Source organism: Corythoichthys intestinalis, chromosome 14, assembly GCF_030265065.1.
Source record: "Corythoichthys intestinalis isolate RoL2023-P3 chromosome 14, ASM3026506v1, whole genome shotgun sequence".
Taxonomy (NCBI): Eukaryota; Metazoa; Chordata; class Actinopteri; order Syngnathiformes; family Syngnathidae; genus Corythoichthys; species Corythoichthys intestinalis.
In genome coordinates this window covers 19,987,315-20,013,991 of record NC_080408.1, presented here as the reverse complement: position 1 = coordinate 20,013,991, position 26,677 = coordinate 19,987,315, and the positions used below count along the sequence as shown (strand labels likewise).

The 26,677-nt window shown below is 38.1% G+C and overlaps 1 protein-coding gene across 2 annotated transcripts; it reads left to right on the top strand.

The window, feature by feature from the left end:
• Positions 1-672: 672 nt before the first annotated feature.
• dis3l2 (DIS3 like 3'-5' exoribonuclease 2) lies at positions 673-25,557 on the top strand. 2 transcript variants are annotated; one of them, XM_057858053.1, is made up of 22 exons: positions 673-807; positions 1,945-2,711; positions 2,788-2,906; positions 4,553-4,606; positions 4,690-4,791; positions 4,928-5,060; positions 5,668-5,732; positions 8,961-9,190; positions 9,258-9,431; positions 12,664-12,743; positions 12,845-12,957; positions 13,104-13,211; positions 13,322-13,555; positions 13,722-13,801; positions 14,906-15,089; positions 15,210-15,296; positions 16,077-16,224; positions 16,330-16,460; positions 17,852-17,956; positions 18,560-18,664; positions 19,735-19,852; positions 21,382-25,557. In XM_057858053.1, exons 2-21 carry the CDS (start codon positions 1,961-1,963, stop codon positions 19,834-19,836), a joined length of 3,105 nt encoding a protein of 1,034 aa, XP_057714036.1. In that variant the 5' UTR covers positions 673-807; positions 1,945-1,960; the 3' UTR covers positions 19,837-19,852; positions 21,382-25,557. The 2 variants fall into 2 exon arrangements, with proteins under 2 accessions (XP_057714036.1, XP_057714035.1); XM_057858052.1 differs by having other exon boundaries at positions 19,735-25,557.
• The last annotated feature ends 1,120 nt before the right edge of the window (positions 25,558-26,677 follow it).

Below are 26,677 nucleotides of genomic sequence, written 5' to 3'. Positions count from 1 at the left end.
TTTTTGTGTGTTTTTTTTGGCTAAGCAAACCAAATGACCGTCTCTAAGGTGCTAGTCACATGATCTGTTTGAAAAATAATTTTGACCCATTAGAAAGACATTTTTTTCTGTTCATTTCATTCATTTTTATCTTTTGTTTTATTGATTTACAACTTTTATAGATTAAAGTTTACCGGAAAAGTTCTACTTTTAAATTCATATATTGGAAAGTCAATTACATGCAATGAAATTTTTGGCCACCGGAGGGCGGGGGGGGGTGTTAGCCCCTTCAGCCCCCCCCCCTCTCCCCCATCTCCGCGTGTGCTGCCAAAGCCTAAATTAATTTAATATTTGGAGTTGCTGGTAAAATGTAAAATAGCTATTGTAGCGGTTGAATATGTTGAGAGTCTTGTTAGCTCGTGTTGCTGTGTCCAGCCGCTCGTAACACTGCTGCTCTCTGTGAACTCTAGTGACTGAACTCTGCACTCAGCCGGAACTCGCACGGCGTCTTAGTATCTGTCACGTGACTGTGACGTAGCCATTGCATGGGTACCACTTGTTTCCTTCGCGAAGGATAGCTCCTCGAACTACAGGAGGGCGGGATAGTTAAAGGAGCTAAGTACTCAAGTTCCTGCAGTGCGAAAGCGCCTTATCTAACTAGAAGAGTCCGTTCAGCATTAGGACTGTTTAAAAAAAAAAATTTTTTTTTTTTAATCAAGACAAAGAGGCTCAGAATTTCCCATAGAAGAATGGTACTTGAACGCAACTCTTCGTGACGAGCCCGGAAGTGGTTGAGTATATCAAGCTAAGATTTTGCATGCATAACTAGTAAGTAACCCATTTTAAATGATTATTTATCGTATATATGTTTAAATGTTACCTTGGACACATTCCACAATAACATTGGCATAATGCAGAAGTCAAATAAATCTTCACCTTCTATAAATCTGATGCCTCTCAGAATAACGCTAGTCACGTCTCGACCTTAGCAGCTAAAAGTTAGCTGGGAATCTTCGCTCTGAATAATAGTCACGTTTTATTCACTTGCATCTAAATCCAAATTTGTATGACGTAGAGGAACCAAACTGTGTTTATCTAAGGTAAAGTGCAGTGTGTACGTGATGTTTACTTACTCAAACAGGAGGAGAACAGAATTGGTGTTAAACGATTCTAGACCGTCCAAGTAAATGTTTCAACTACTTGGCCCTATGCGACCAGTAATTAAGCAGATTTAATCATTTGTTTATTAAAAAAATCATTATCATTCTAGAATATTTTTGGTTGCTGATAAGCTTCTTTTCCATACTGAAAAACAGTTGTTGGTGATAATGCAGGAATGAGCTGTCAAAGTATTTATCAGTATTTATTTATCAGTATTTTTTTTTTAACCCCAAAATACTGTTTTTTTTTTTTTCCTTTTCACACTTACTAGAGCACTTTCCATAACGATGTGATGTGATGTAAGTGTCTCTAGTCGGGATGAATCTAGATGGAGATTTCGTTGCACTTGTGTAATGACAAAGAAACAATTGACTGTAGTCTGGAGCACTGCTTTGCTTGACAGCTGCCATCTTCTAAAGTACATGAATGTGTGTGAATGTGTGAATGCTTTTTGAGCACCGTGATGGCGTAGATAACGCGCTATAAAAGTGCATTCCATTTACGATTTGTATTCGCTCGTCTCGTGTGCCTAAATTCTTGGTCTTTTCTTGATCCCTCTAAGTTCTGGTCTCGTGCATTGTACCAGCCAGGAAAAGATCAGGAAAATTATGAATGTTTGAAACTCAGATTAAACAAATAAGGCCATGGGCACACTATTTTATTTGTACTGTATTATGATGTCCAGAAATTGGTATAGTTAAACATATTTTCATTGGTATTAATTGATCTAATCTCAGTATATCAGTCAGTGTTTAGAATTTAAACACATGCCTATTCTGTGTTGCATCTCTTTTACATCCCCAGATTTATTTTGCTGCATATGGATTCTTCTCGGCAACCTAAGAGGGCTATCCCAAAACAAGAGGCAAAAAGCAGTCAGAGTGGCTCAAAAGCACCTAGTCGCAAAGATGCCTATGCTAGGCTTCTGAGCCAGCACCGCAGCAGCACATTCACCAAATATCTGGAGCAATACGCCAAGGACTCGTCCCTTATAAAGGAAGAGAATGGTCCTAACACGCTGCTAAAAGCTCAGACCGACAAGCCGAGCACACACCAAGGAAAAAGGGACCTAATGTCATATCATCTGTCTGATGACTTTTCCCATTCTTCATTAAAAGACAAAGGAGACGAGAGTTCCCTGTCATTGTATATGGTGAAATTAAGCATTCAAAATGCACAGCATGACAGTGATAGGAAGCCTGGTGTTTCTGAAAAGCATAGGAATGCACAAAGGAGGGATACTGCTACTAGCCAAGATGGGGATATTGAGTCCGGAGAGGAGCTGAATTCTTTAGGCCAAAGTGACTCCAAGAAGCACCAGCGTCAACGGAGAAAGAATAAAGACTCAAGCAAGGAAAACTCCTCTAGGGATAGCAGCCAGTTTGTTGAAAATGTCCGTATCAAAACCAATTTAAACAAGCCAGAACAAGAGGACCCAAAGAAGACAAAAAAAATAAATATGCCCAAGCAGTTGCAGGAGGGAAAGCCAAAAGATGTAGTACCAGCGTTTTCAGGTGATGGTCAAAATTGCAAGTCCCCTCATGATTTAAACAAGTCTCTACGGCTCACAGGTATATTAGTCGTAAATTCTGATATTCTAACTGTCCTGATGGATATTTTAATTATTTTAATTTTGATTGGTTTAAGCATCTCCTGCAGAGAAGAATAAGAGCAAAGGAGTTCGAGGGTCAAGAAAGCAAGTGTTTGAACCCTACATGACAGCTGAAGACGTTTCTCGTGGCCTTAAAAGAGGGGAACTTTTTCAGGTAGGTTTTTTTTTTTTTTTTTTTTTTTTTCTGTAAAGGTACTGTCCGTCTGAAATTGTAGCAAAAGTTTTGTGCTGGGATCCTGCTAAAAGTATATTGTAGATTAAGGTACCGATTTCTCAGACCTCACCACCACTACTTTCTAAACAAAAACTACAAAAGACAAACCTAACTCAAAACAAGTTACTTTTGTTAAATGAATTACAATAATTTTTGTTAGAACTTACTTTTAAGTATTCAATTCCTTTCTCAAATTAAAGTGCAACTATTGTACTTTATTTTAATTTCTAAAAAATATTTTGAACAACATTATTTTTTTACATTGAACTTCATGTAACAAATAACTTGAACATGTTTTAACACAAATATGAAGCATGAATGAATTAACCAAATGTATCCAATTTCTCTGAAGAAGACTAATGCTTTTTGGAGAAAAAAAAAAAACATTTGAAAAAATTTTGTGATCAAAACTGTTGATTTAAAACTGTTTTTTTTTCCTTTGTAACAACAAACAAACAAAAAATCTTCTTGCAAAGAACACTTGTAATGTCTAACAAAGCTACTCTTTTCCAGTTTGTGATTCCTCCCAACGCTGCCATTCATATTCCGCAAGATTCCAGCCAAGTTTTAACCTATAAAGAAATTGCATTTTTTTTCTAAAAGCAAAATTAACACGAGCAAGAATATTAATTCTGATTCATAATCAGGCATTTTTATTCATCCCACAAGGAGCAATTTATTTGTAGCTTCCCAGCATGCAGTGCAGTCCTGCTCGCAGCAGTGTTGTTTTTGGCAGCACTTTTAATTTTTGTCTTAGCCTTTTGGACAAAAATACTTGTTAGTCTTGGTCATATTTTAGTCATTTCAAAATGTATACGTCTTTGTCTAGTTTTCAATTTTGTTTTGGCTGTAAAATTCAAAAGTTTTAGTCCAAAATAAATTATTTAATTAAACAAAGGTGTCCAGCAATTTCGAATAAACATTGACAGACGAGCGCATATTGTAGCGTCTACAAGGACAATGTCAACTTCCTGGTCATAATACACACTCAGTAGCAAAAGAACATTATTTTCAATTGGACGCCACATACTGTGTGTGTGTGTGTGGGGGGGGGGGACGTCCAAGAGTTTGAGAACCTTCACCGTCAGTGCTAGACTGATGCTGACGCGAATGCTATGCTAATGCTACGAGTTACATTTAGTGTATGATGATCGACACTGCTACGATGCAGGCTAAGGACGCGAAAAACAAGGTCACGCATTGTGAACGTGTGACGGAAACTATGCCACATTTTCGTCTCGTTCTCGTCTCGTAAGACAAAAACTGGCATTCGTCTTGTTATGTTCTAGCTCGTTATCGTCTAATCATCGTCATGAAAAAAACTATGGACGAAATATTGTCGTTATAGTCATTGTTGGTGAAATCAACACTGGCTCACAGTTAATGTACAATATAACTAAAGAATTTATATAACAGAGACCAATTTTGGATTGTACACTCAACAATAACCCAACAATTTAATCACCTTTCAGACTTTAAGAAACAAAAACTCTAGTTTCCTAGTATTATTATGGTAATGCTGCAAAAGGAGTAGGGTAAATATAAAGATCCTTATTGCAAGATTGTGTGAATACTGTTTTTCTTAGGGTCAATTGAGAATCAACCCCAAGAAGTACCATGACGCTTTCATCCCATCACCTGTAAGTCAGTCTTGGCTGTGTTTGCGCTTATTATGCCATCTTAAAAATAATTAAATTCCTGCACAAACACTTTTTGTTTACAGGACGACACACGAGATATATTTTTGAATGGAATAATTGCTCGGAACAGGGCGTTAAATGGAGACATAGTTGTGGTGCAAATCTTACCAAGGGAACAATGGAAGGTGGGCTCTACTTCTTTATCAAACAGTCCATGTAATAGTTTCGACACTCACATTAAAAATACTGATTTGTTATTCTCACCTGATTTAATATCATTACTGTTTCATTGACAAATTAATCTAAATGTTTATCATGTAGGTAGTGAAGCCTGACACTGATTGTGAGGGAGCCAGTGAGTCAGAGACTCGGAAGGGAAACCGGGTCCACCCAGCCCAGAAGAAGTTGGTGCAAGCACCTCTTATTTCTGTGGAAGAACAGCACAGTGACCACGGTGGGTTTGCATGCAAACCTCTGCACTTGAACACTTTCTGTAATATCGAGTATAATACACTGTTATGTGTATTACAATCCTTAAAGTCCATCGTTCTAAAGCATTTTTTGTATTTTATGCTTTAAAAAAATCCTCAATTATTGAACTACCGTTAATGTGGCCCCTTCTCATGCTTACATTTTTTTGCATTGTTTCTGTAGTTTTAAGATCGTCACATAAATGCAAGTTGGTTAAAAATGGTCAATTTAATTTTAAAAGCCCACCTATTCTACTTTTTCTACCCTATAGAACCTTAATAAAGACATTGTTGACAAAGGGGACCCAAAAAACACAGAGAACATTTCCATGTGGTTTTGTTTTTTGGCCCTTTTTCCAAAACCAAAGGTAAAAACGGTTGTGAATTTCAGGGGTTTCTAAGTCACACAAATTTTTTTCCGTCACAAGCACTTAGCTCCCACCTCCATCTTCAAGGTCCCCTGTTCCTTCCCTCCACTCATAACCTATCCCCTTCCCCGCACAGACATGTTGAACTTTCGCACGCGGACTTTCTTGTAATTGGTTGAATTTTTTTTGATTGAATCTTAATTTTTTTTCTTAATGTTCACAGATCATCTGAAAAATAATACCCTCACCCCACCATCCAACGACGAAGTACTTCAAATGACTGCTAAAGTGAGCTTTCAACTTACTGTATTTTTTTCAACTATAAGGCACGCCATATTATAAGGTGCACCAGTCATCATCGTATAAAGTGCACTGAATGATAAAGCTCTTTAAGCAAAACAAAACAGTCAGATTATTCGAACTTTATTAAACTCTTCAGAATAACTCTCAACATTGTATTACTACAACACATGAAATACAGAATATTACACTCTAGGAGTGGGAACCTCTTTGTAAATCACGATACAATATGATATGCGATACGATAACGATGATCTGACGATAGAAAAATTATCGATACATTGGTCAGGAAATCATTCTAGGTTATTCTACAAACAACTAATAAACAGAAAAACAAGCTTGTGCTGTGAATTGGAATGAGTTTATCATTAGTAGACGTCCAATCCGTTTGAACTGGGAGGGTGGAATGAACGAATGTTCATTCGCTGCCACCCTCCCACTTCAAACGGATTGAACGTCTATGGCCTTTAGTGGCAGCCAATGCCAGGCAATGAGGTAATTTTGGGCCATTTAAGGTCATTTACCTGTTCATTTTCAGTTACTTCCTGTTGATTTCGGGGGATTTTATGGGTCTCTTCCTGTTTATTTTGAGTTACAGAACAGAAAATGACCTGGGAATCACCCAAATGAATAGGCTGTGACTCAAACTCAACAGAAAATGAACCATAAATGCCCTTAAATGAACAGCAAGTGACCTGTACTGTAATTTCTGGACTATAAGGCGCACCTGACTATAAGCCGCCACCCACCAAATTTGACATGAAAACAGCATTTGTTCATTGATAAGCCACACTGGACAATAAGCCGCAGCTGTCCTCACTGTATTATGGGATATTTACACCAAAAGATATTAACCGGTAACACTTTATTTGACAGCAGCAACATAAGACTGTCATGTGACCAAATGAACCACCATTCATTGCCTCAAAAAGCTTCATTTGGCTATCACTGGTCCCTTGGAGGAGACAGTCAACCTCTGCTGCCACCTGCTGTCGACACTGTTGTCGTCCAACATGCCTCCTAGCATGCATTGCAGCGCTACAGATGTAAATAACACTTTAAATTCATGTTCTATGCTAATTATTTCTTCAGTTACTCTTCCAGTTGCTTCATTAATTGGTATTTGGTAACAATTTATTTGACAGTGGCGCCATAAAACTGTCATAAGACCATCATAATTATGACATGATACTTCCATGAGCATGATTGAATGCTTATGACAGATGTCATTTTGTGTCATCCAGCAAATCATCTCACTTTTGAATTGATGTAAAAGATCCGAGCTGGACACAAATAGAGTGTTGGTGGCAAAATTTTCTGGATGATACTTAATGACATTCATTTATTCATCAGTACCCATGATAGGGTCATAATCATGTTATAATTATGACGGTCTTATGGCAGTTTTATGACGCTGCTGTCAAATAAAGTGTTACCTATTAACCAAAATAAATCAATAAATAAGCCGCACTGGACAATAAGCCGCAGGATTTAAAACGAGGGAAAAAAGTAGCGGTTTATAGTCCGATAATTACGGAATGCCCTGAAAATTGGACAGAATGACTGTGAATGCTCTGGTTTCGAATGAACGAACGTTCCCAGTCTAAATGGATTCGGCATTATGCACCGTCAGTGAAGCCTTAAGAGTTAATTGAGACACTATTAAGGTGGAAGATTTTGGTAGCAACTTGTTGTTTCCTTTTTTTTTTTTTTTTTTAAGACATGGACACCTTTTTAAAACGATATCTCGATTCTTGGCAGCAGCATATCGATAACCTTTTGTGATATAAAGTATCACGATATATCACCATTTCGATATTTTGTCACACCCCTATTATACTCACATTTTCAATTCATTCGTGTTTTAGTCTTGCTGCTATTTAGCTGTTTAACAAAAATTCCAGCCTTTATGAAAGCTCATATGACTCTTGCGACTGATAACCTAAGCCCACAAATCCGCGATCCATTGGCATATAATGGTGTAACTCGCCCGTTGTTGCCTCACTGTCTTTGTCAATGTGTGCCCACCAATGGCACGTTAACTCGCAATTTACTTTGAACGACCTAATGCCATCAAAATCCAGTGGTTGGAGTTCTTTTGTTAAAGATGGCAAGCTCCGAATTAGTCTGTTTTGCTTGGGTTTTGACAGTATAGGTCAGATGGGCGTGCATGGAGTCGTAAATCAGTAGAGTATTTGTTAAAAAAAAAAAAACATCCAGTGTCTGAAGTAAACTTCTCAGCCATGGGTTTAAAATCTGATGGATAGGCATTTCTCTTATGCCATTTTGGTTTCCCTACACAAGCACATCAACTTAATATTACCGGTAAGTTGAACTTGAAGTAGATATAACATTATGTATCACTCCGCGAGGCTATGTATCACTCCACAGGGCTGTGTGTCACTGTCACACCCCGTGGCACCTGTCTGCAAACAACAAAATAGATCCACGATCATTAAGGACAACAGGGCACAATGGAATATAAGGCGCACAGCCAAGTTTTGAGAATAATAAAATATTTTAGGTCTGCCTTATAGTCCGAAAAATACCGTACAATTTAGTGCTGCAACGATTAATCTATTAACTCGAGTATTCGATTAGAAAAAAATATCCAAATTAAATTTTATTTCTTCAAGTACTCGTTTAATTAAAGGGGCATTGTGATGGTTTGTTTTGAAAGTGCATTTAGTTTTATTGATTAGGGTGAATACACTGCCCTCTGGTCTGCCTCATTTCACATGGCTGAATGCAACTGCTCCCTGTTAAGACCAACGTAAGCTAAGTTTTTGTTTGAGCTAATGTTTTTTTAATGCATTTGTAATTTAGTTTATAGGTATATTTAACCTATTTTTGTGGGAATATGTGCCTGAACCATTTGTCAAGAGCATTATAAAAAAAAAAATAAAAAAAAGTTAGCATTTTATAGCATTTAAGCCAGCTGACTTTTGCTATATAAGTTAGCCAAATGTTCTTTTGTTGTTCGTAGAGCCTCATTTTTTTTTTTTTTAAATACCGTTTGAGGCTCAGCTCAGGTATTTTAATTTTTAATGTTCCTTATCAGATTATCCGAACTAACTAGTCAATCGATTAATCGACTACTAAAATAATCGATAGCTGCAGCCCTAGTACAATTACAATACAAAATCTTAATTACCTTGACTTTTCTTAGACCGAATTACTTATGGCAACTTACTCATCATCAATCTACTTTACCAGGTGGTGTACATTGTTGAAAAGAGGCACTCAAGGGCTGTGACAGGCTCCCTGAAATTTCTACCAGACAAGCCTTTTGCCATGTTCTCCCCTGTGGATCACCGTGTGCCAAGAATTAATGTTCCCCTGACTGATTGTCCTGAAGACTTTAGTTCCCGCCCGAGTGACTACGCCAACACATTATTCATCTGTCGCATCACCAACTGTCCGGCTGACAGCAACTTTGCAGAAGGGTGAATATTGCAGTCTAAACTGGCCATTGTCATATTAAAAACCCTCTCTTACCCTGTGTTCCATCAGTCGACTGGCGAAGACATTGGGCCAAGCTGGGGAAATCGAGCCAGAAACAGAGGGCCTTCTGATAGAGTATGATGTAGATTTTTCAGAGTTCTCAAGTGAAGTGATAGATTGTTTGCCCAAGAATGTGCCGTGGAATATTCCACCTGAGGAGATGGCCAAGCGAAAAGACTTAAGGTGGGACTTAACATTTATGCTTATTGAAGTTCCATTCTAATGACACAAGTGTAGCCTAAGTTTGAATGCTGTATGAATATATTTCCAGGTGGTAAAATATTTACAACATCACAATATGTCTAATCCATGTTTAGTGTTAAATTGTTCTTATGTAGTGGTAGCAAGGGTCTTTTCTCAGCAACAAGTTTGAATGTACCTGAAATTGTAATATTGTTAAAAAAGGTTTTCCCACAAACAGAGCGTACAGAGCTTTGAGTGCGTTTTTAAAATAGAATATACCGTAATCCCTCGCTACTTCGCGCTTCAAACTTCGCTCCCTCAGTCCATAGTGGATTTTTTTTTTTTTTATTAGAAAAAATAAAAAATACAGAGGAGCTGTCCGGAGCCGATTGTATATTGCCTGGCACGGCCAGACTATTCTACCTTTATTTTTCAAACACTGTGAGAATAGTCTGTGACCCACCCCCTTGACGGCCTCTCAAGCCAGTACGAGATCATCCGTCCAATCAGATTTGTTTATTTGCGTGACGTGTTCTTAACGAGCAACTTCATTCTTCCGCGTTGGAAGTCGTTTCCACAACAACACAGATGGCGAACATGAGAGCCGAGAATGTGTTCCAATCCACGGTAAAATCAGTTTAAAATGACCAAAAACACATGACACAAGTCATTGACACAGTCTGTCTCGCGCTATTCGTTCTCCGCTCGCGCCACGCGAGAGTTGTCGCTTTACCAACGTCACGTCTGCTTGTCGCTGATTGGTCCACTCTGCTGTCTGTTTGCTGTGATTTTCTCCACCCTGGAAATTTGATTCGCTTATTGGTCTCCAGACTCTATAGCTGGAACGTCCGTGAGTCTGAGTGTACCAGGCTAGATCGCAGTCTCACTCGCCCTCGCTTCCTTCCTCCTTCTCCCTGCTCTTTGTTTGTCAGGCAGTGCGCTGGAGTTGCTTATTAAAGTTAACGATGATTGACAGGCGTATGGGTTTGATCTTACCAGAGATGCGAACTTCAAAGCGCTGCATACATCAATCATCGTTTAACATGTTAAACAATTGCTGTGGCATGTCATTGTGTGTAAGTGAGCAGCTTGAGCGGATTTGAGTGGACTCACATAATGAAGTGTAATAAAGCCAAGTATTTTTCTACTTAATTCTTGTTTATAAATAAATCGGTGGGACTGTACCATCTTTAAAACTTATAATTTTTACATTTGAACTGCTTGAAAGTTTTTTGTTTTTTTTTAAATTATATTTTTGGGGGGGAAAAATGAAAAACATCTTATATGTATCTATTTCCAATGCTAAATCTGAATAAATACATTGGTTGCTGGTGGGGGACTCTCCTTCACGGTTTCACTTATCGCGGCGGGTTCTGGTCCTCATTAACCGCAAAAAAAAAAGAACTCAAGTTTTGTGAAATGGAATACTCTCCCTAGTCTTAAGACAGTTTTTGATCACACGCTAAGTGGCACCATCCTCATGATGCGCCAAGCCGTGGAACAAAATGAAATGAAAGCATCATTTTTAAAAATGATTTTTAACGAGAAAATATGACGTTTGTTTGTCTCACCCAAATGCAAAAAAACCCCAACATAAATAAGTGGCTTCGCTGCACAGCTGACAATGTAGAGAAAAAAGTAGTGGCTTATAGTCCATAAAACGGCAACTGTCCTGAAAGGCATTAAATAAATTCAGAGGACATCATTTGATGATGACTCACTCTTCTAGTATTATTAGATTGTATTACTTATAGTATTGATTGTTGAAATTATGACTTTATTGCCTCTGCCAGTGTATGAAACCTACAGAAGGCGAATGTTATACTAGTATATTTGGTTCTGTATGTCTGTTAATGTTCAAGATAATTCAAGAACTAATAAAGGGATTATCATAAAACTTATTATATGTTAGGATATGTTCTTAATATGAAACTGAAGAGGTGATGGAATTTTGGGGTAATGAGGTCAAAGATCACAAGGGTCAAAATGAATTTTTTGAAAACTTGATAACGGATCAGCATTTTTAACTCCTCTTTTTTTGTTAGTTGTTTACATATTATTAAAATCATTTATCTGAAATGTAAATATTAAATATGTGTGTTAAACACAGAAAAAAAACACCCTAAGGACAAATATATTTTGGCGTATTTGGGAATACAAAGTAAAGTATTTTGATACAAATACAGACTGAATAGTTTGTGTTAACACAAATAACAGCTGGGTATTTGTATTGCAGTTGGAAGTACAGTCAATATATTTTCCTCCCATCACTTCCTGGAGAGGCAGTTTTAAAACGGGCCCATGGTCATGGTCGTTAAGAGGGGTACTGATTTAAGCAGATGACATGTTAGTGACCGCTACTGTCGAACGTGCCCTGCTATTGCTTGCCTTCAGTGGTAGAGTAGTCGTTCACCAACCCAGAGATTGTGGGTTCGATTCTCTGCCCTGATGAGCTCGTCTTAGTATCCTTGAGTAAGATACTAAACCCCATGTTACTCCTGGTGCTGCGTCACCAGGAGGTAGATGGGCATATTGTGTGAAGCACCTTGAGGGCCTTAAAAAGATGGAATGGTGCAATACAGGTGTAACTGCATTTACCATCAGGATGGGGTGAATACTTGTACAGCAGGCAGGAGAGAGAGGCGCGGCTGCATCTGAGCTGAAATAACCCAGTTTAATTTTTTTTTTTAATATCAGATTTAAAAAGGACGATACCGATATACAGTGGGGCAAATAAGTATTTAGTCAACCACTAATTGTGCAAGTCCGTGTTGCCCAACGACAGCCCCAAAACATCACTGCTTTAAAGGAGATCTGCATGGATGAATGGGCCAAAATTTCAGCAAAAGTGTGTGAAAAGCTTGTGAAGAGTTACAGAAAACGTTTGGCCTCCGTTATTGCCAACAAAGGGTACATAACAAAGTATTGAGAAGAACGTTTGGTATTGACCAAATACTTATTTTCCACCATGATTTGCAAATCAATTATTTAAAAATCAAACTGTGATTTTCTGGGTTTTTTTCCCACATTCTGTCTCTCATGGTTGAGGTTTAACCATGATGACAGTTACAGGCCTCTCTAATATTTTCAAGTGGGAGAACTTGCACAATTAGTGGTTGACTAAATACTTATTTGCCCCACTGTACGTCAAATTTCCAAACATTGGCGCAGATAATTGGCCTGGCCAATAATACGGTCTCTCTATTAAGGTTATGTGTGCTTTCATGTTTAGGAAGGAATGCATCTTCACAATTGACCCATCTACCGCCAGAGATCTGGATGATGCCTTGTCCTGTAAATACCTTCCAGATGGTAATTTGCACTTCAACTTTATTGCTTTGCCCTTGACACCATTTAAGTGTTATGGAAGTTTCTTTGCTGATTTGTATCGTTGGTATATCTTTGTATTTCAGGCAACTATGAAGTAGGAGTCCACATTGCAGATGTCAGTTATTTTGTGGAGCAGGGCAATGCTTTGGATAAGATTGCCAGCCAGCGGGCCACAAGTGTGTACCTTGTACAGAAAGTGAGTATTCAAAACTATTAATTGATTTAAATGGTCTGAAAAAGTGCCATAGTTGGGTAGCTGAAAATGATAATGGCTCAATGGACAACTTATTTACACCTCAACTGTTGGTTTTCAACATGACTTTGTGCTTTGTTACTATCTAGGTCATCCCTATGTTGCCAAGGCTTCTCTGTGAGGAACTATGTAGTTTGAACCCACTCAATGACAGGCTCACCTTCTCTGTCATATGGAAAATCACACCAGAAGGAAAGGTGTGTTCACATGATACGCAAGGGGACGTATATGGTCAATAATTCATGGAAGAAAAAAAAAATTGTTCACTTGCCCTAGTCACGATATTTTTCCCTCATCTTTCGGACAGATCCTGAGTGAGTGGTTTGGCCGCTCCGTGATTCGTTCATGTGTCAAGTTGAGTTATGATCATGCTCAGAGTATGATTGAGTCACCTGACAAGAAGTTTGCTGCTGAAGAGTTGCCACCTGTGGACCCTGAGCAATCCATTGACACGATCCACCAAGCTGTGCTGAACCTGCATTCAATTGCCAAGTCCCTCAGAGCTCAGCGTTTATCTGGAGGAGCACTCCGACTGGACCAGGTTAATTTTGCTATGTAGTCCACAAAATATTTTTACAGGCTGTTCTTCTTTTTGTGGACACAAACATTGAAGTCTTACTTATCTGTCATTTGTGAACCGATTGTCTTGAAACTTGGTAGATATGTAGCATGGGACAATATTCACACATTTTTTGTCTTTGTTCCAGCTGAAACTCTCTTTCACTTTGAACAAAGAGACCATGATGCCTCAAGGATGCTACATTTACCAGTACAGAGATAGCAACAAGTTAGTATTTGTCCTTCTATGACACATTACGGCGACACGTGATATGGGGCACAATACACCACTGATGCTTCAAAGCATTACAGACGTTCAGATGTATTACAATAAACAGTATACTTTTTTTTACTGTTTTCTTTAAAGGCCTGCAATACAGTGCATGAGAATGAATGGCGAAATTGCACTTGGTCATAAAGGCATTTGTAATTTCACATTCCTCTTGATTCAGTCTTTAACAAAATAACTCCTGCAATAATAAAGCAACAGTGTGATCGTATAGTGATACATAGTGCAGTACACAAATCATATAACTTGCATTTCCCGCATAAACTCCAGTAGTTTTTCAAATCAAACAGCATAAAAACAAGAAAAAACTAATTCCTGGAGTGTCTATAAATGCACCACATGCGCTTGCTAGGCTGCACTGGAACTGGAAAAACTGGCAGTGAATGCTTATGGTTTAATGCTATTGATGGCGCTAGACGTACAATCCTTTCGGACTGGGAGGACTGACAGCAATTGTTCGATGGATTGGACGTCGAGTGCCGTCAAAGGCACTCGATGAGGTAATAGATAGAAGTTGTTTCAATCTTCTTTATCCGACCCAGAAGTCATTAACTGCCAGACGGGGGTCGAGGTTCTGAGCCAGAAGGGATCCAGATCCAGAAGAAGTTTGATATGGACACAAACCTCCAACCAATAAGTGTTGTGATTCAAAACCTACACACACATCAGTGGCACAGACATTATGCTATAGGCTTTACATTATTGATGAAACATAAACATCAATTAATGTGAGTTAAACCATCCCACATTAACTCGTTCACCCAATCAATGCTCCCATCCATATCTAGGGACAGTTTGTGTGGTCAGTCAAGCTCGCGTGCATGTTAAAAGGATGCGGGAGAAGACGGGAGTACCCAGAGAAAACTTGCACGGGGAGAGCATGCAAACTCTCCACAGGGAGGTTGGAGCTGGGATCGAATCTTTGATCTTAGAACTGTGTGGCATCATTTTAACCAATCCACTACCACCATTACAACACAGTCAATATTCCCTCAAAATTGAACTTAATGTTAATGTCCGCTCCCTTTGTTCCTGGGTTTCTAGGTTGGTTGAAGAGTTCATGCTCCTGGCTAATATTGCCACAGCCCACCATATTTATAAATGCTTCCCTGACCTAGCATTGCTCAGACGCCACCCTCCACCCAAGACTAAAATGGTGGACGAGCTACAAGAGCTGTGTGACCAGCTGGGCATTGACATTGACCTATCTTCTGCTGGCTCATTAAATGTTGGTAGTAATACTTTAAACACATATGAAACAGTTGGATTGTTAGATGTTAAGCAGGATTAACAAATGATGTCAAATTAAGTAATTGAAGCATTTTTACTTGTGTTTCCAAACTTGTAGAAGAGTCTGCTTTCCACTCTTGGTAATGATCAGTATTCCATTGCCCGGAAAGAGGTCCTAACCCATATGTGCTCCAGGACCATGCAGGTGAGGTTGATTGATTCGCTTTTCTAGTGGTATACAAAAGTTTGGGCACCCCTGGTCAAAATTTAAGTCATACCACAATTCCACGGACTTCAATTCGACTTTTATCGGGGGAGACCGAATCACACAGTTGTCAAACTTTGTGTGAGAAAGAACAATTTTATATATAAGGGAAGGGATTTCATTAAAATTGAAAAATATGACACAAAATGATTTTTTCCAAAAATTGATTTATAATCACGTGTGCCTTATGTATAAATACTGGTTGTGCTTATTGAGAACAAACCTATTTTGTTGCAGCAATTATACTGCACGAGTTCAACGCTCAAGACACACATTAATCAAACCCATGAATAAAACAAAAAAAAAAAGAAATGATACAAAAACAATAATTACAATGTCAAAAGATAAAGAACAAATGTAGTATAGATGGACTTATGCTCCTTATAGTCAGATGTGCCTTATGTACGAAAATAAACTTGTTTATTAGTAGTGCACCTTTATAGTCCAAAAAAATACAGTACTTTTATATGATCGTTGTTGTTGTTGGTTTTTTTTGGTTTTTTTTTATTCCAAAAATATTCACTTATCCTGTAAAGGGGTTTCAACCTCAGTCGTTATGCTAGCCTTACATAAAATTTTAAGGAACTATTATTTTCTGTAACTGAGTGACTTTGGGAAATCAATTTTTTTCTTATTAACATTACCCTGCAATTTTGACCAATGATAACCAAACCTGTATTTATGCACACATTTATTTCTCTAAATTATTTTGTTTCCTAGATGGCATTATACTTCTGTACAGGTGTACTCCAAGAAGAAAAGCTTTTCAAGCACTACGCCCTCAATGTTCCTCTTTACACACACTTCACGTCGCCCATTAGGCGCTACGCTGACATCATCGTGCACCGACTGCTGGCATCTTCACTGAGTATATATACTTTTATATGGTTTAAATATGATGCATATGTGGGACCTTTTTGCCCTCATTTTATTTGTAAAGGGTTTATTTTTTTGTTTCTATATTTTCATTCAGAGTGTGGTCCCAAGTTGAGACTGTCAACAGAGGATGTTCAAAAACAAACTTCACGCTGTAATGAGAAGAAAACTGCATCCAAAAGAGTCCAAGAGCTGAGCTCTGAGCTCTTTTTTGGTATTTTTGTTAAGGTCAGTAACATTTTTAATGAAGTCTCATCTTTCGGTACAGCTGTTCAATAAAATAAGATTCAATATGGAGCCCTTAAAAATATAATGATTATCAATTTTTAGTGTAAGTGCACGCATCTAGCAGTCTATTTTGGTATTTGACTACATTGAGAAAGTGAAATGATTACAGACGTAAGTAACAAAGAAATTACTTTCCCATGGTATTATTTTATTACATTAGCTGCCATTGACAGCGATAGACATCCAATCCATTTGAACTGGGTGAACTGGAAGTGAAGTTTAAGATTTCAGTATAATTTATGATGATAAGACATCAGATCCCTTTTAGACTGAGAGGGCTGGTACTGAATGATAAAAAATTCAACCCCCCTTTTAAAATACTACAAATATTTTAGAGGTGTGAATTCTAATGTTGACTTCACACAATTGGCTCAAAATTGGTAGGGGACACAAAAGCGTTGCAAAGCCGCAGTCTGTTAGAGAAAGTGAAGTAGGGTACAAAATTCCAAGAAGAAATGCTCGCCGCACAATTAATTCAATAAAAGTTAAATAATAAATAAATAAATGAAAATAGATATTAAAAATAAATGTTGAATGTTATAAAAGTTAAATAATAAATAAATGAAAATAGATATTAAAATAAATGTTGAATGTTATGTGGTATTTATTTATTTATTTTTGCATTCCTGGTGCTCCATAAATATGCACGCACGCACATGCAAACACAAAAACAAAATGTAATTGACAGTACTATAAAAGTGCATTCCTACCAGGCCTTTTATTTTTGTCACTGGCGACAAAGTTACATATTATTAGACATAATAGACATTGACTTTGCTTAACTGACCCATAGCAGCTATGGGACAGTGTGAATATTTTTGGGAGCAACAGTGACATAAATCTAAAGTTCAATGTGAACGATCTAGCTAGCAGGTTACATGAAGCTACCACTCAGGCTTTTCCCAGTAGATGGAGTGACAGCGGGGACAGCCAATCACATGTAAGTTTAGCAAGGACCCGGTAGCCAATCAGGTAAAAATATTAAGGTTTGAGGTTGAACTATAATAGCAGAGACCCACATTTGACCCGTCATGTGACATAATCATTCACAACAAGCAACGGTTGTAATGATGGTGACTACACAGTTGTGGCTAAATATTGGTAGGAGACATGTACCTAGCATTCCTATCTAATGCTACAGACATGCTGACATCATTTTTACATAAAGATGTTATATACTCTAGGTCCTGCTGCTCAATTCATTCAAAAGTCACTTTTAAGGCTATATTTTAATACAATTGGTGCATTTAATGTTTTAATAGTCCATGCAAAATTGATAGGAATGGTTTCCCTATTGTTTGTTTTTTACAATTTGGGGTTTTGTTCAACAGGAATGTGGCCCCCTGCACTCTGAGGCCATGGTGATGGCAGTGTTGGATCAGTCCTTTGACGTGTTGGTCCTGGGTTATGGCGTGCAGAAGCGCATCTACTGCAAGGTTATCTATGATATATTTTTCCAATATTTCAGCATTTAAAGATTTTGTGTGTCCATTCTGAACCAGTTTAAAAAACATTATTTTTGTCACTGAGACCCAGCATTGTTCTTTGGATAATTGTTTCAAATTCAAACTGTGTCCATTTAAAGTTCGGCCGATATATGGGCCCGATAAATGGATTTTTTTTTTTCTAGATCGGCCGTCAGACGATAAAAGCCGATAGAATAAGATAACTGACGTTCACTGTTTGGGTGATGAGCTTTCTTTATTGTGATTTTGTATCACCGAATGGCCAGTGTTACAAAATGACTTCTAAAATATTTATGGATATATACAATGTTTCAATTGTCTTTCATAATCAATGTTCTTCAAAAAAGTACGTACGTTTGCCTCAAATATCGGCTTACAAAATCAGCTTTAGCCATATCGTTCAACCTCTAATTCAGTCGCTTGAATTTTCTGTAAACACTTAACTGTTGATCAATTAACCTGGTCGACTATCACTTCTCATCCACTTTGTAGGCCACTCTTTTTAAAAGCTATGACAAGAAAGCCTGCAGCTTAATTTATTTAAACAAGCATTTTTTTTTCTGTAACCATCAGTCTGTCACTGGCCTGGCCTCATTCCTCCATCGTAAGGTAGGGAAGAAATCCGAGCTTACTCTTCTGTGGACACCAGAAGACCCACAGAAATCTCCAGTTGAGCAAGTAAGTATTTTCTGTTATCGTAATTTTCAGACTGTAAGGCGCACCTGACTTAAAGCCGCCACCCACCAAATTTGACTCGAAAACAACATTTGTTAACAGATAAGCTGCACCGGACAATAAGCCGCAGCTGTCATCACTGTATTATCGGATATTTACACCAAAAGATATTAACCGGTAACACGTTATTTGACAGCGGCATCATAAGACTATCATAAGACCAAATGAACCACCATTGCTTCAAAAACTTATATTTGGCCAACACTGCCCCTTTGGGGGAGACAGTCAACCTCTGCTGCCACCTGCTGCTAACACTGTTGTCTTCTAACGTGCCTCCTAGCATGCATTGCGGCCCTACAGATGTTTAATATAACAATCAAAAATCATGTTCTGTGCTAACTATTTTTTCAGTTACTGTTTCATTAATAGCTACATATGGTATTTGGGTAACACTTTATTTGACGGTGGCGCCCAAAGACTGTCATAAGACCTTAATACTTATGACACTGCCATTAATGAATGCTTATGACAGATGTCATTTTGTGTCATCCGGCGAATTATCTCACTTTTGAATGGATATAAAAGATCCGAGCTGGATATAAATGGAGTTAGTGACATAATTTACCGGATGACACTTAATGACATCTGTCATAATCATTCATTAATGCCCATGATAGTGCCATGTCATAATTATGGGCGTCTTTTGGCAGTCTTATGACGCCGCTGTCAAAGTGTTACCTATTAACCTAAGTAAATCAACAAATAAGCCGCATGATTCGAAATAAGGGGAAAAAAGTAGCGGTTCATAGTCCGAAAATTACAGTAATTATAATCTTCCCATACCCAGCATAACGTTATGTACTGTTTTAAGTTTGATCACATTTGTTATTTTTTAACTTTTTTAGGACATAACAATTACAAACTACCTTTATGCACATTGCCTTCTTTTTGCTTTAGTTTGGAATCATTAATGACTGTGATGAAGCCAGAAAAAAGTGAAAATGTAGTCAGGATCATCGGGATTGTATTCACTGGTGTTTTGAAAGATTCATGAATTGTTCATTTCTGCACAGGTCATTTCCATTTTCGCACTCGTGGAGGTGGAGCTTAAAGCAGATGGCGTGCCCATGAAATACAGTGCTTTACTCAAGAGGCCCAATGTGATTGCACCATAAATACATGACACGTCATGTAAGCAGCGTTATTGTTTTACACATGGACACTATCTTAAATTGCAAAAGACTCATATGAAGTTTTACATCGTGACTTGAGCAAAGAAATACCTGTAACACTGGTGAACTCGCAAATTAATCATGGTATGTTTGATGTATTCGAAGTGTGGTAGAGTCTGCAAAGTAGGCAAGATAGATTCTAGGTTTTATATGGTCCAATATATGATTGATCATGGATAGTCTTATTTGGTCCAATATATGACAGCGTATGGATGGTCTTATGTAGTCCAATATCGTAATTCACCCAATCGTTTTTTAGTAAAATGTCAAGAAATTTGAGTTTTTTAATTTTTTTTAGCATATTTTAATGGCTTTGGCCACAGTACATTAGATTAGGAAAAGTAATGAATTTAGTAAGCTGCTTTTGCCAATTTAAACAACAACATACTGTAGTATTTGCTAACTGATATTTCTTTTATTTTTTTTGAGTCAAATTATATTTTTACATAGTGAGACCTGTATCTTTTATGTATAGTGCATGATCTTACAAGGGTAAGTCAATAACTATCTGCACCTCATTTTTATCAGTTGATACAACAATACAAAAGTTACATTTACATCATTTTTCAACATAGTCACCCTGCTTTTTTAATACACTTCGTTGTAAAAATTGTCTGATACCCTTAGGGGGAAAAAAAATCGGTTGAGCAGCGGTTATCGGTTGAGCAGCAAGCTACACATGCACCGCCTCCTTCACATGTTGATCGTTGGCGAAATGACAGCCCCTTAATTCATCTTTAGTTGAGCTTGTTATTTACATTTTCATATGGAGAACCATGACTAATGTGCATATGGTTTCCTACGTCGTTAATGGTCAGTTGTCGGCAGAACAATATGTTACATTTACGCTGTTACATTTACTTGAGTAACTTTTTTTTTTCTTTTTTTTTTTAAAATGTATTTCTAAGAGTAGTTTTACCACACCATACTTTTACTTGAGGAAATTTGGAACAAAATGCTACTCTTACTCCGCTACTTTGGACTACACTACTTTCGTTACATTTTTCCTCTTTATTCTACATATTATGTTTGACTTTATTTTTGCCAGAGATGCCCACAGTGGCTCTACAAGTTTCACCAATCAGACGTCGCAACAATAATCATATTACTCCCATTATAATTACCAATCAGTAACAATACAGTCACATGGCCACACACAAGCTTGCAGTCAGAAGTCCTATGATTACGCCGGCCTGTTCAATCATGTGGCGTCTTTAATTCGCTGGAAAAAATAATCTATTCGACATAGAGTCAACATTACATGAAACCGTGCATTTCAACCTTTCTCCCAGCTTTTATTTGCCACCGGTAGACCAGGGAAAACCAGAGATGTGGCCGTTTTCATTTTATAGTAGGAAATGTTAGGGTTAAACAATAATTCATGTCTAAAATGTATAAAAACTCTCAGGAAAGGCTGGTCCTTCTGGAGACAATGACGTGGTAAAATATTGCCCCTGTATTGTACTGAAAGTTTTCTATGGATTTCAGCTCCTGGTACACCTTCCGACCCCCCCAAAAAATGGAATACAGATCACTGTTGTTCTTTGGTGAAAATGGAGAGTGGTCCAGCCATCTTTACGTTCCAATGAAGCAGAGCGCATAGAGGTGATAACGCAGAAACTTAACACGAGCAAGGAAGGGGACACCATCTTAAAGGAGACATGGCATGCAAATCCATACAGGCAATTAGAACCAAAGTGCAAATATTTATTGACTTACCTCATACATTTAAATATCCTGAAAACGGTTTCAGCCTTGTGAAAACCAATCTCTTATTTTGCTTTCTGCACAGTGAATAGTCCAGTGTTGTCTTGATTCTGACAGAATTTTAACACTTTCTCAAGACTTTATTTATCTCAATACCTTCCCAAGTTGAACACTGACATGAGTAGACAGCTCTTCTCAGATATTTGATTCCCTCTTAATCATTGTTAGTTTGACTCCTTAAAGTGCATGTGACACCATAAAAAATAATCTTAAATAGCATTATTATGTGAATTAAAATCATATTTTGAGATGATTCGACTACATACAAAAATTTGGCAAAGCGCAGATGACGGGAAAGGAGTCTTTCAATCTGCCGTTTAGCTCCTCCTGTCATTATAGCGCTCTGGCACCGCCATCTGGGTGATGACGTCAGCAGAGTAGAGATTTCAGCAGATTTAGAATTCAGCCCAATGTAGGAGGAAGATTTAGAACGCGAAAAAGGCGACAGAAAGCAGCTAAATGTCATCATTATTTTTATGTCTCCAATGTTTTTACAGGATATTCTTTGTATCTAAGTATTTTCCCAGATTGCCAAATAAATTGTATGGTCATGACAAATAACAGTCTTGTGCTAAATGGAATATGACATATTAAAAATGCCTTTATTTAGTTCGACAGGGCTAAATTACTGCATAATGGTCAAAACTGCTGATTTCTTAAACCTCCCGAGCGGTATTTTATGCGACCGAAGCTAGTCAGGCTCTTGTTATTTCCCTGTGGGGACTTGGAGACAAAGAGCTAGGCTACATGCTAACCCGAAACCAGCAGCTTTTCCAAGTCTCTTTCTCTCCTTTTGAATACGAAAAATCACACAAAACTACCCCGACTCATGTCACACACGGCGGTGATTGTATTCAACGATCAGCCAGCCCCCGGCAGTGTACAAATTTTGGCTCGTCGTTCCCTTGCTGCGGCCCCGGCAGGAGTGCTCGTCACTGGGGACACAGCAGGGGAATGAACGCCGAAAATGCCGTATTCTCGGTGGACAAACCGGCCGACGACGGAGCCCGTCGCTGCCCGAGCCCACGCTGAGGATAGCGCTCTCTCGGAGGGCACGCGAAGAGGGCCGAGGGTGGTTGAAGTCTCGACACAATCGAGAACTGGAGACGAGAGCAGGGGGCTCCTCTGGCCCAAGCCGAGGATAGTGCTCTCTCGGCGGGCACGCGAAGAGGGCCGATGGGGTGGAGGTCTCGACACAATCGAGAACCGGAGGTGAGAGCGGGTGGTTGCCTGAGCACGGCCGCTCCCGCCTTCATCGGCCGGCGAACATGGTGTGCGACAAGCCGTCGGCCTAGGGAAACGACCACTCCCGCCTTCTCTGTGGACAAGGAGCAAGCCACCTCCTTATTAAAACGTGTGCCATGATCCCAGTATTTGACATTACACGAAACACATAGCTTGCTTACTTCCTCGTCCGTCCAATTGTGTGACTTGTTTTGCCCATTCTTCACGGCGAACAGGATCTTTTGGAAATCCAAAAAGCCTCACACGATTCTCCCTGGTGTAGCAACAAAAGCCTGCAGCACATTGGGCTGGCATGACACGAAAGATAAACAAATTTATCCGCAAAATCAGCTGATTCCGCAGTCCTTTCGCATACAATACTATGGCTGCATAGTGAAGATGCTCTATTCCGTTACATCCGCCTCTTTCTTCAATCCGAGACCATGGCTGGAAGTGTCTCATTTTTGTAGCGCGGGATTAAAAAAACTGAATAAATCTATCGATCGCTTCTGCACGCATCTAAGTGGACCATTTCATTCAGGAGTATAAAATACCGTATATAATATGAAATAAACATGCTTCTTTTGTGTCACAAGCACTTTAAACGGGACTTCAACAGTGAAAGAGTTAAAATCGTTTTAAAAAAAGAAAAAAGAAAAATATTTTTCAGTCAATGGCCTTAATTTGACTTTTTTTTTTTTTTTTTTTTTACATTAATTTTAAAAAAATGGTAAAGAAGTTATGACACGTATATAGGCTGTCACTTGGAGCATTAAAAGATGCCACTCAAACATTAAGACATGACATAGCATAAATTAGATAATTTGCTAAACACAATAACTCCAACAGAAATGTTTTCTCTACTAGAGGACGGGTGATGTTTTATTTCTAGATTTTTCTCGTCGAAATTCGTTCATTTTTGTGTTTTTTTTGGGGGGGCCTAATATGTTCATGTAATAAGTTATAGTGTAGTATAACACCGGTTTGTATACTAGGTGACGTTGTGCTGAGAAAAAAAAAATGAGAAAAAATGTACCATTGTTTAAAAAAAAAAAAAGCAGTCATTGTAAGCAGTTACAATATTACTTGAGTATTCGTTTCACCGACTACATTTTACTTGAGTAAATTTTTGGGATGATTTCTTGATTTTTTGTTGTTGTTGTTGTTGAGTTATATTCTTTTGATGTAACGCTGCTCTTTAATGAGTAAAATGATCCTTAAATCCTCTATAAATACCTCAAAAGAGTGTATCTGAATGTATCTGATAAACATAGTAGGTGTTGTGCTCCTTAATTATTTTATGCTTGCTAACTTAAATAAAAGTTAGCTTTTATGTGGAGGGTTTTAAAAATGTTAAGATTTTGCTTTTGAATAAGCCTTTATGTTTAATGTCTATAGATACAGTGGTACCTCTACTTACGAACGTCTCTACATACAGAATTTTCAGGTTAAGACACGCCTCAACAGGATAACATTGCCTTTTGTTACGAAAAAATTTTCAGGATATGAAAGGGAAAAATACTTGGCTGTTGCCTAGCATTCCAGGCATGCAATTGGCTAAGTGGCACCTCTACTGTATGTGTGTATCCCAGCTTCATTTGCCCGTCGTGTTCCGACATTTTTACATAAGTGTATTAACGAGAGTATGTAACCGAATAAGTTTCGGAAAGCGATAGTCCAGCCGCCGCTCGCAGCCTCAGCAGGACGTAACCCACGTAGCTCCAACCAAGTTGGTTTCGAGGCTTCCGGCAAGCGCGGAAATACGACCTTCGCTGATGCGAAAATGTAGAAAAGGAACTAGTGCTGGGTGAGCGTATGCCTTATATTGGCCTGTGACGTCACCCAGGTCACGCCCAGTGGCATGACTTTGTTGGCATTGTTTTCTCGACCTTTGTGCTGCGCACACGTAGATATCCAGGTGCTACACACAGCCCTCTGGCGGTCAGGAGGAATGAAATAGAACTTTTATTCTTTACTTCATTCTTGGTTGTTTATATAATGCACAACTCTGATTTTGTGTTTGTGCAATAACCTAATTGTAACATGTATTCGTTCGATGTTTTGATGCATTTTTATGCATTATCAAAGATTTATGTCTGAATTTTGGAGGGCTTGGAACGGATTGGAGCATTTACATGGAAAACAGGTCTCTACTTACAGATTTTTCAAGTTAAGCAACTACTTCTAAAACCAATTAAGTTTGTAAGTAGAGGTACCACTGTACCTCAAAAGAATTTGAGTTGGATTAGAATTCTTGAAGTGTGCCATAAAAAAAAAAAAAAAAAAAAAAAACATTCTTGTTTATGCTCAGTTTATAACCTAGGCGTTATCTTTTTGTTTTGCTGAAACATGAATGTTATTTATTTTACATTTTAACGCTTAGGGAAAAAAGCATCCATTTTCATGTTCACACATAACGGGAGTTACATTTTAGGTGAATTGAATTTGTTTTCCTGCAGTGTCATAATTATGTGTAACTTTATTTTTGCCAGTATTCAAAGTGCAGTTGTATTCCTCTGCCATCGTACTAAGTGCTTGGCCTTTTCACAGCAGCCATTTGGATATCTATTTAATTTCATGTCATTAATTAATGACAAGGTTGCCGTAACAAGAGCAGCATAAAGTAATATACTGATCATGTATCTCTGTGAAATAAACACTTATTGGAAATTCCTTGCCTGTCTTTCTTTACAATGATAGAAAATGTTAGTATTGTTATAACTTGAGGGTTGTCTGCATTCAGTGGTATATTTCTCCGTAAAAAAAAAAAAAGTTTCATAATCTGAGATGTTAACACTTAAAGACAAGGTCTCAAATACAGTCAAATCAAAATGTGTCATAAGTAGTCACATCCAAATACACTTGCCATATAATCCAAGGGTTTGTCATGAAAGTAGTTGAACAAGGAAGTACAGTGGTATGAAAAAGTATCTGAACCTTTTTGGAATTTCTCACATTTGTATGTAAAATCATCATCAAATGTGATCTGATCTTTGTCAAAATCGCACAGATGTAACAACTGTGTCTGCTTTAACTAAAACCACCCAAACATGTATATGTTTTCATAGTTTAATGAGGATAGCATGAAAACAATGACAGAAGTGGGGAAAATAAGTTCTTGAACCTTCTTCCCAAGGAGGCTTGAAGAGCAATTGAAACCAATTTTTACCAAACAATTTAAGTCAGGTGTGAGCCCAATCATTGATGAGTGGTTTAAAGTTGCCCTGCCCACTATAAAACACACCTGTTAAGAGTTGTCTTGATGAGAAGCATTGTCTGATGTGCATCATGACTTGGTCAAAAGAGCTGTCTGAAGACCTTCGATCAAGGATTGTTGATTTGTATAAAGCTGGGAAATGATGCAAAACAATATAAGTCTGGATGTTCATCAATCGACAGTCACAGAAGTTGTCTACAAATGGAGGGTTTTCTCCACTGTTGCTTCTGTCCCAAGGAGTAGCCGTCCACCAAAGATGACTCCAAGAGTTCAGCGCAGAATACTCAGAGAGGTAAAAAAGAACCCTAGAGTGTCTGCTAAACACTTACAGAAATCACTGGCACAGTCCAATATCTCTGTGCATATATCAACTACATGTAAAACTATGGCCAAGAATGGGAGGACTCCACGGAGAAACCCACTGCTTTCTATAAAAAAAAAAATTAAAAAAAACTTGCTCATTTAATGTTCGCAAAAAGGCATTTGGACACTCCACAGAAGTTTTGGCAAAATTCTTTGTGGACTGATGAAACCAAAATTTAATTGTTTGGGAGTAACACACAACGTCATGTGTGG

Excerpts from the sequence above, each read along its gene's own strand:
- dis3l2 (XM_057858053.1), top strand. The coding sequence starts at position 1,961 with ATGGATTCTTCTCGGCAACCTAAGAGGGCTATCCCAAAACAAGAGGCA. Across the intron at positions 9,432-12,663 it reads GCCAAGCGAAAAGACTTAAG|GAAGGAATGCATCTTCACAA; the intron begins GTGGGACTTAAC and ends TTTCATGTTTAG. Across the intron at positions 12,958-13,103 it reads GTGTGTACCTTGTACAGAAA|GTCATCCCTATGTTGCCAAG; the intron begins GTGAGTATTCAA and ends GTTACTATCTAG.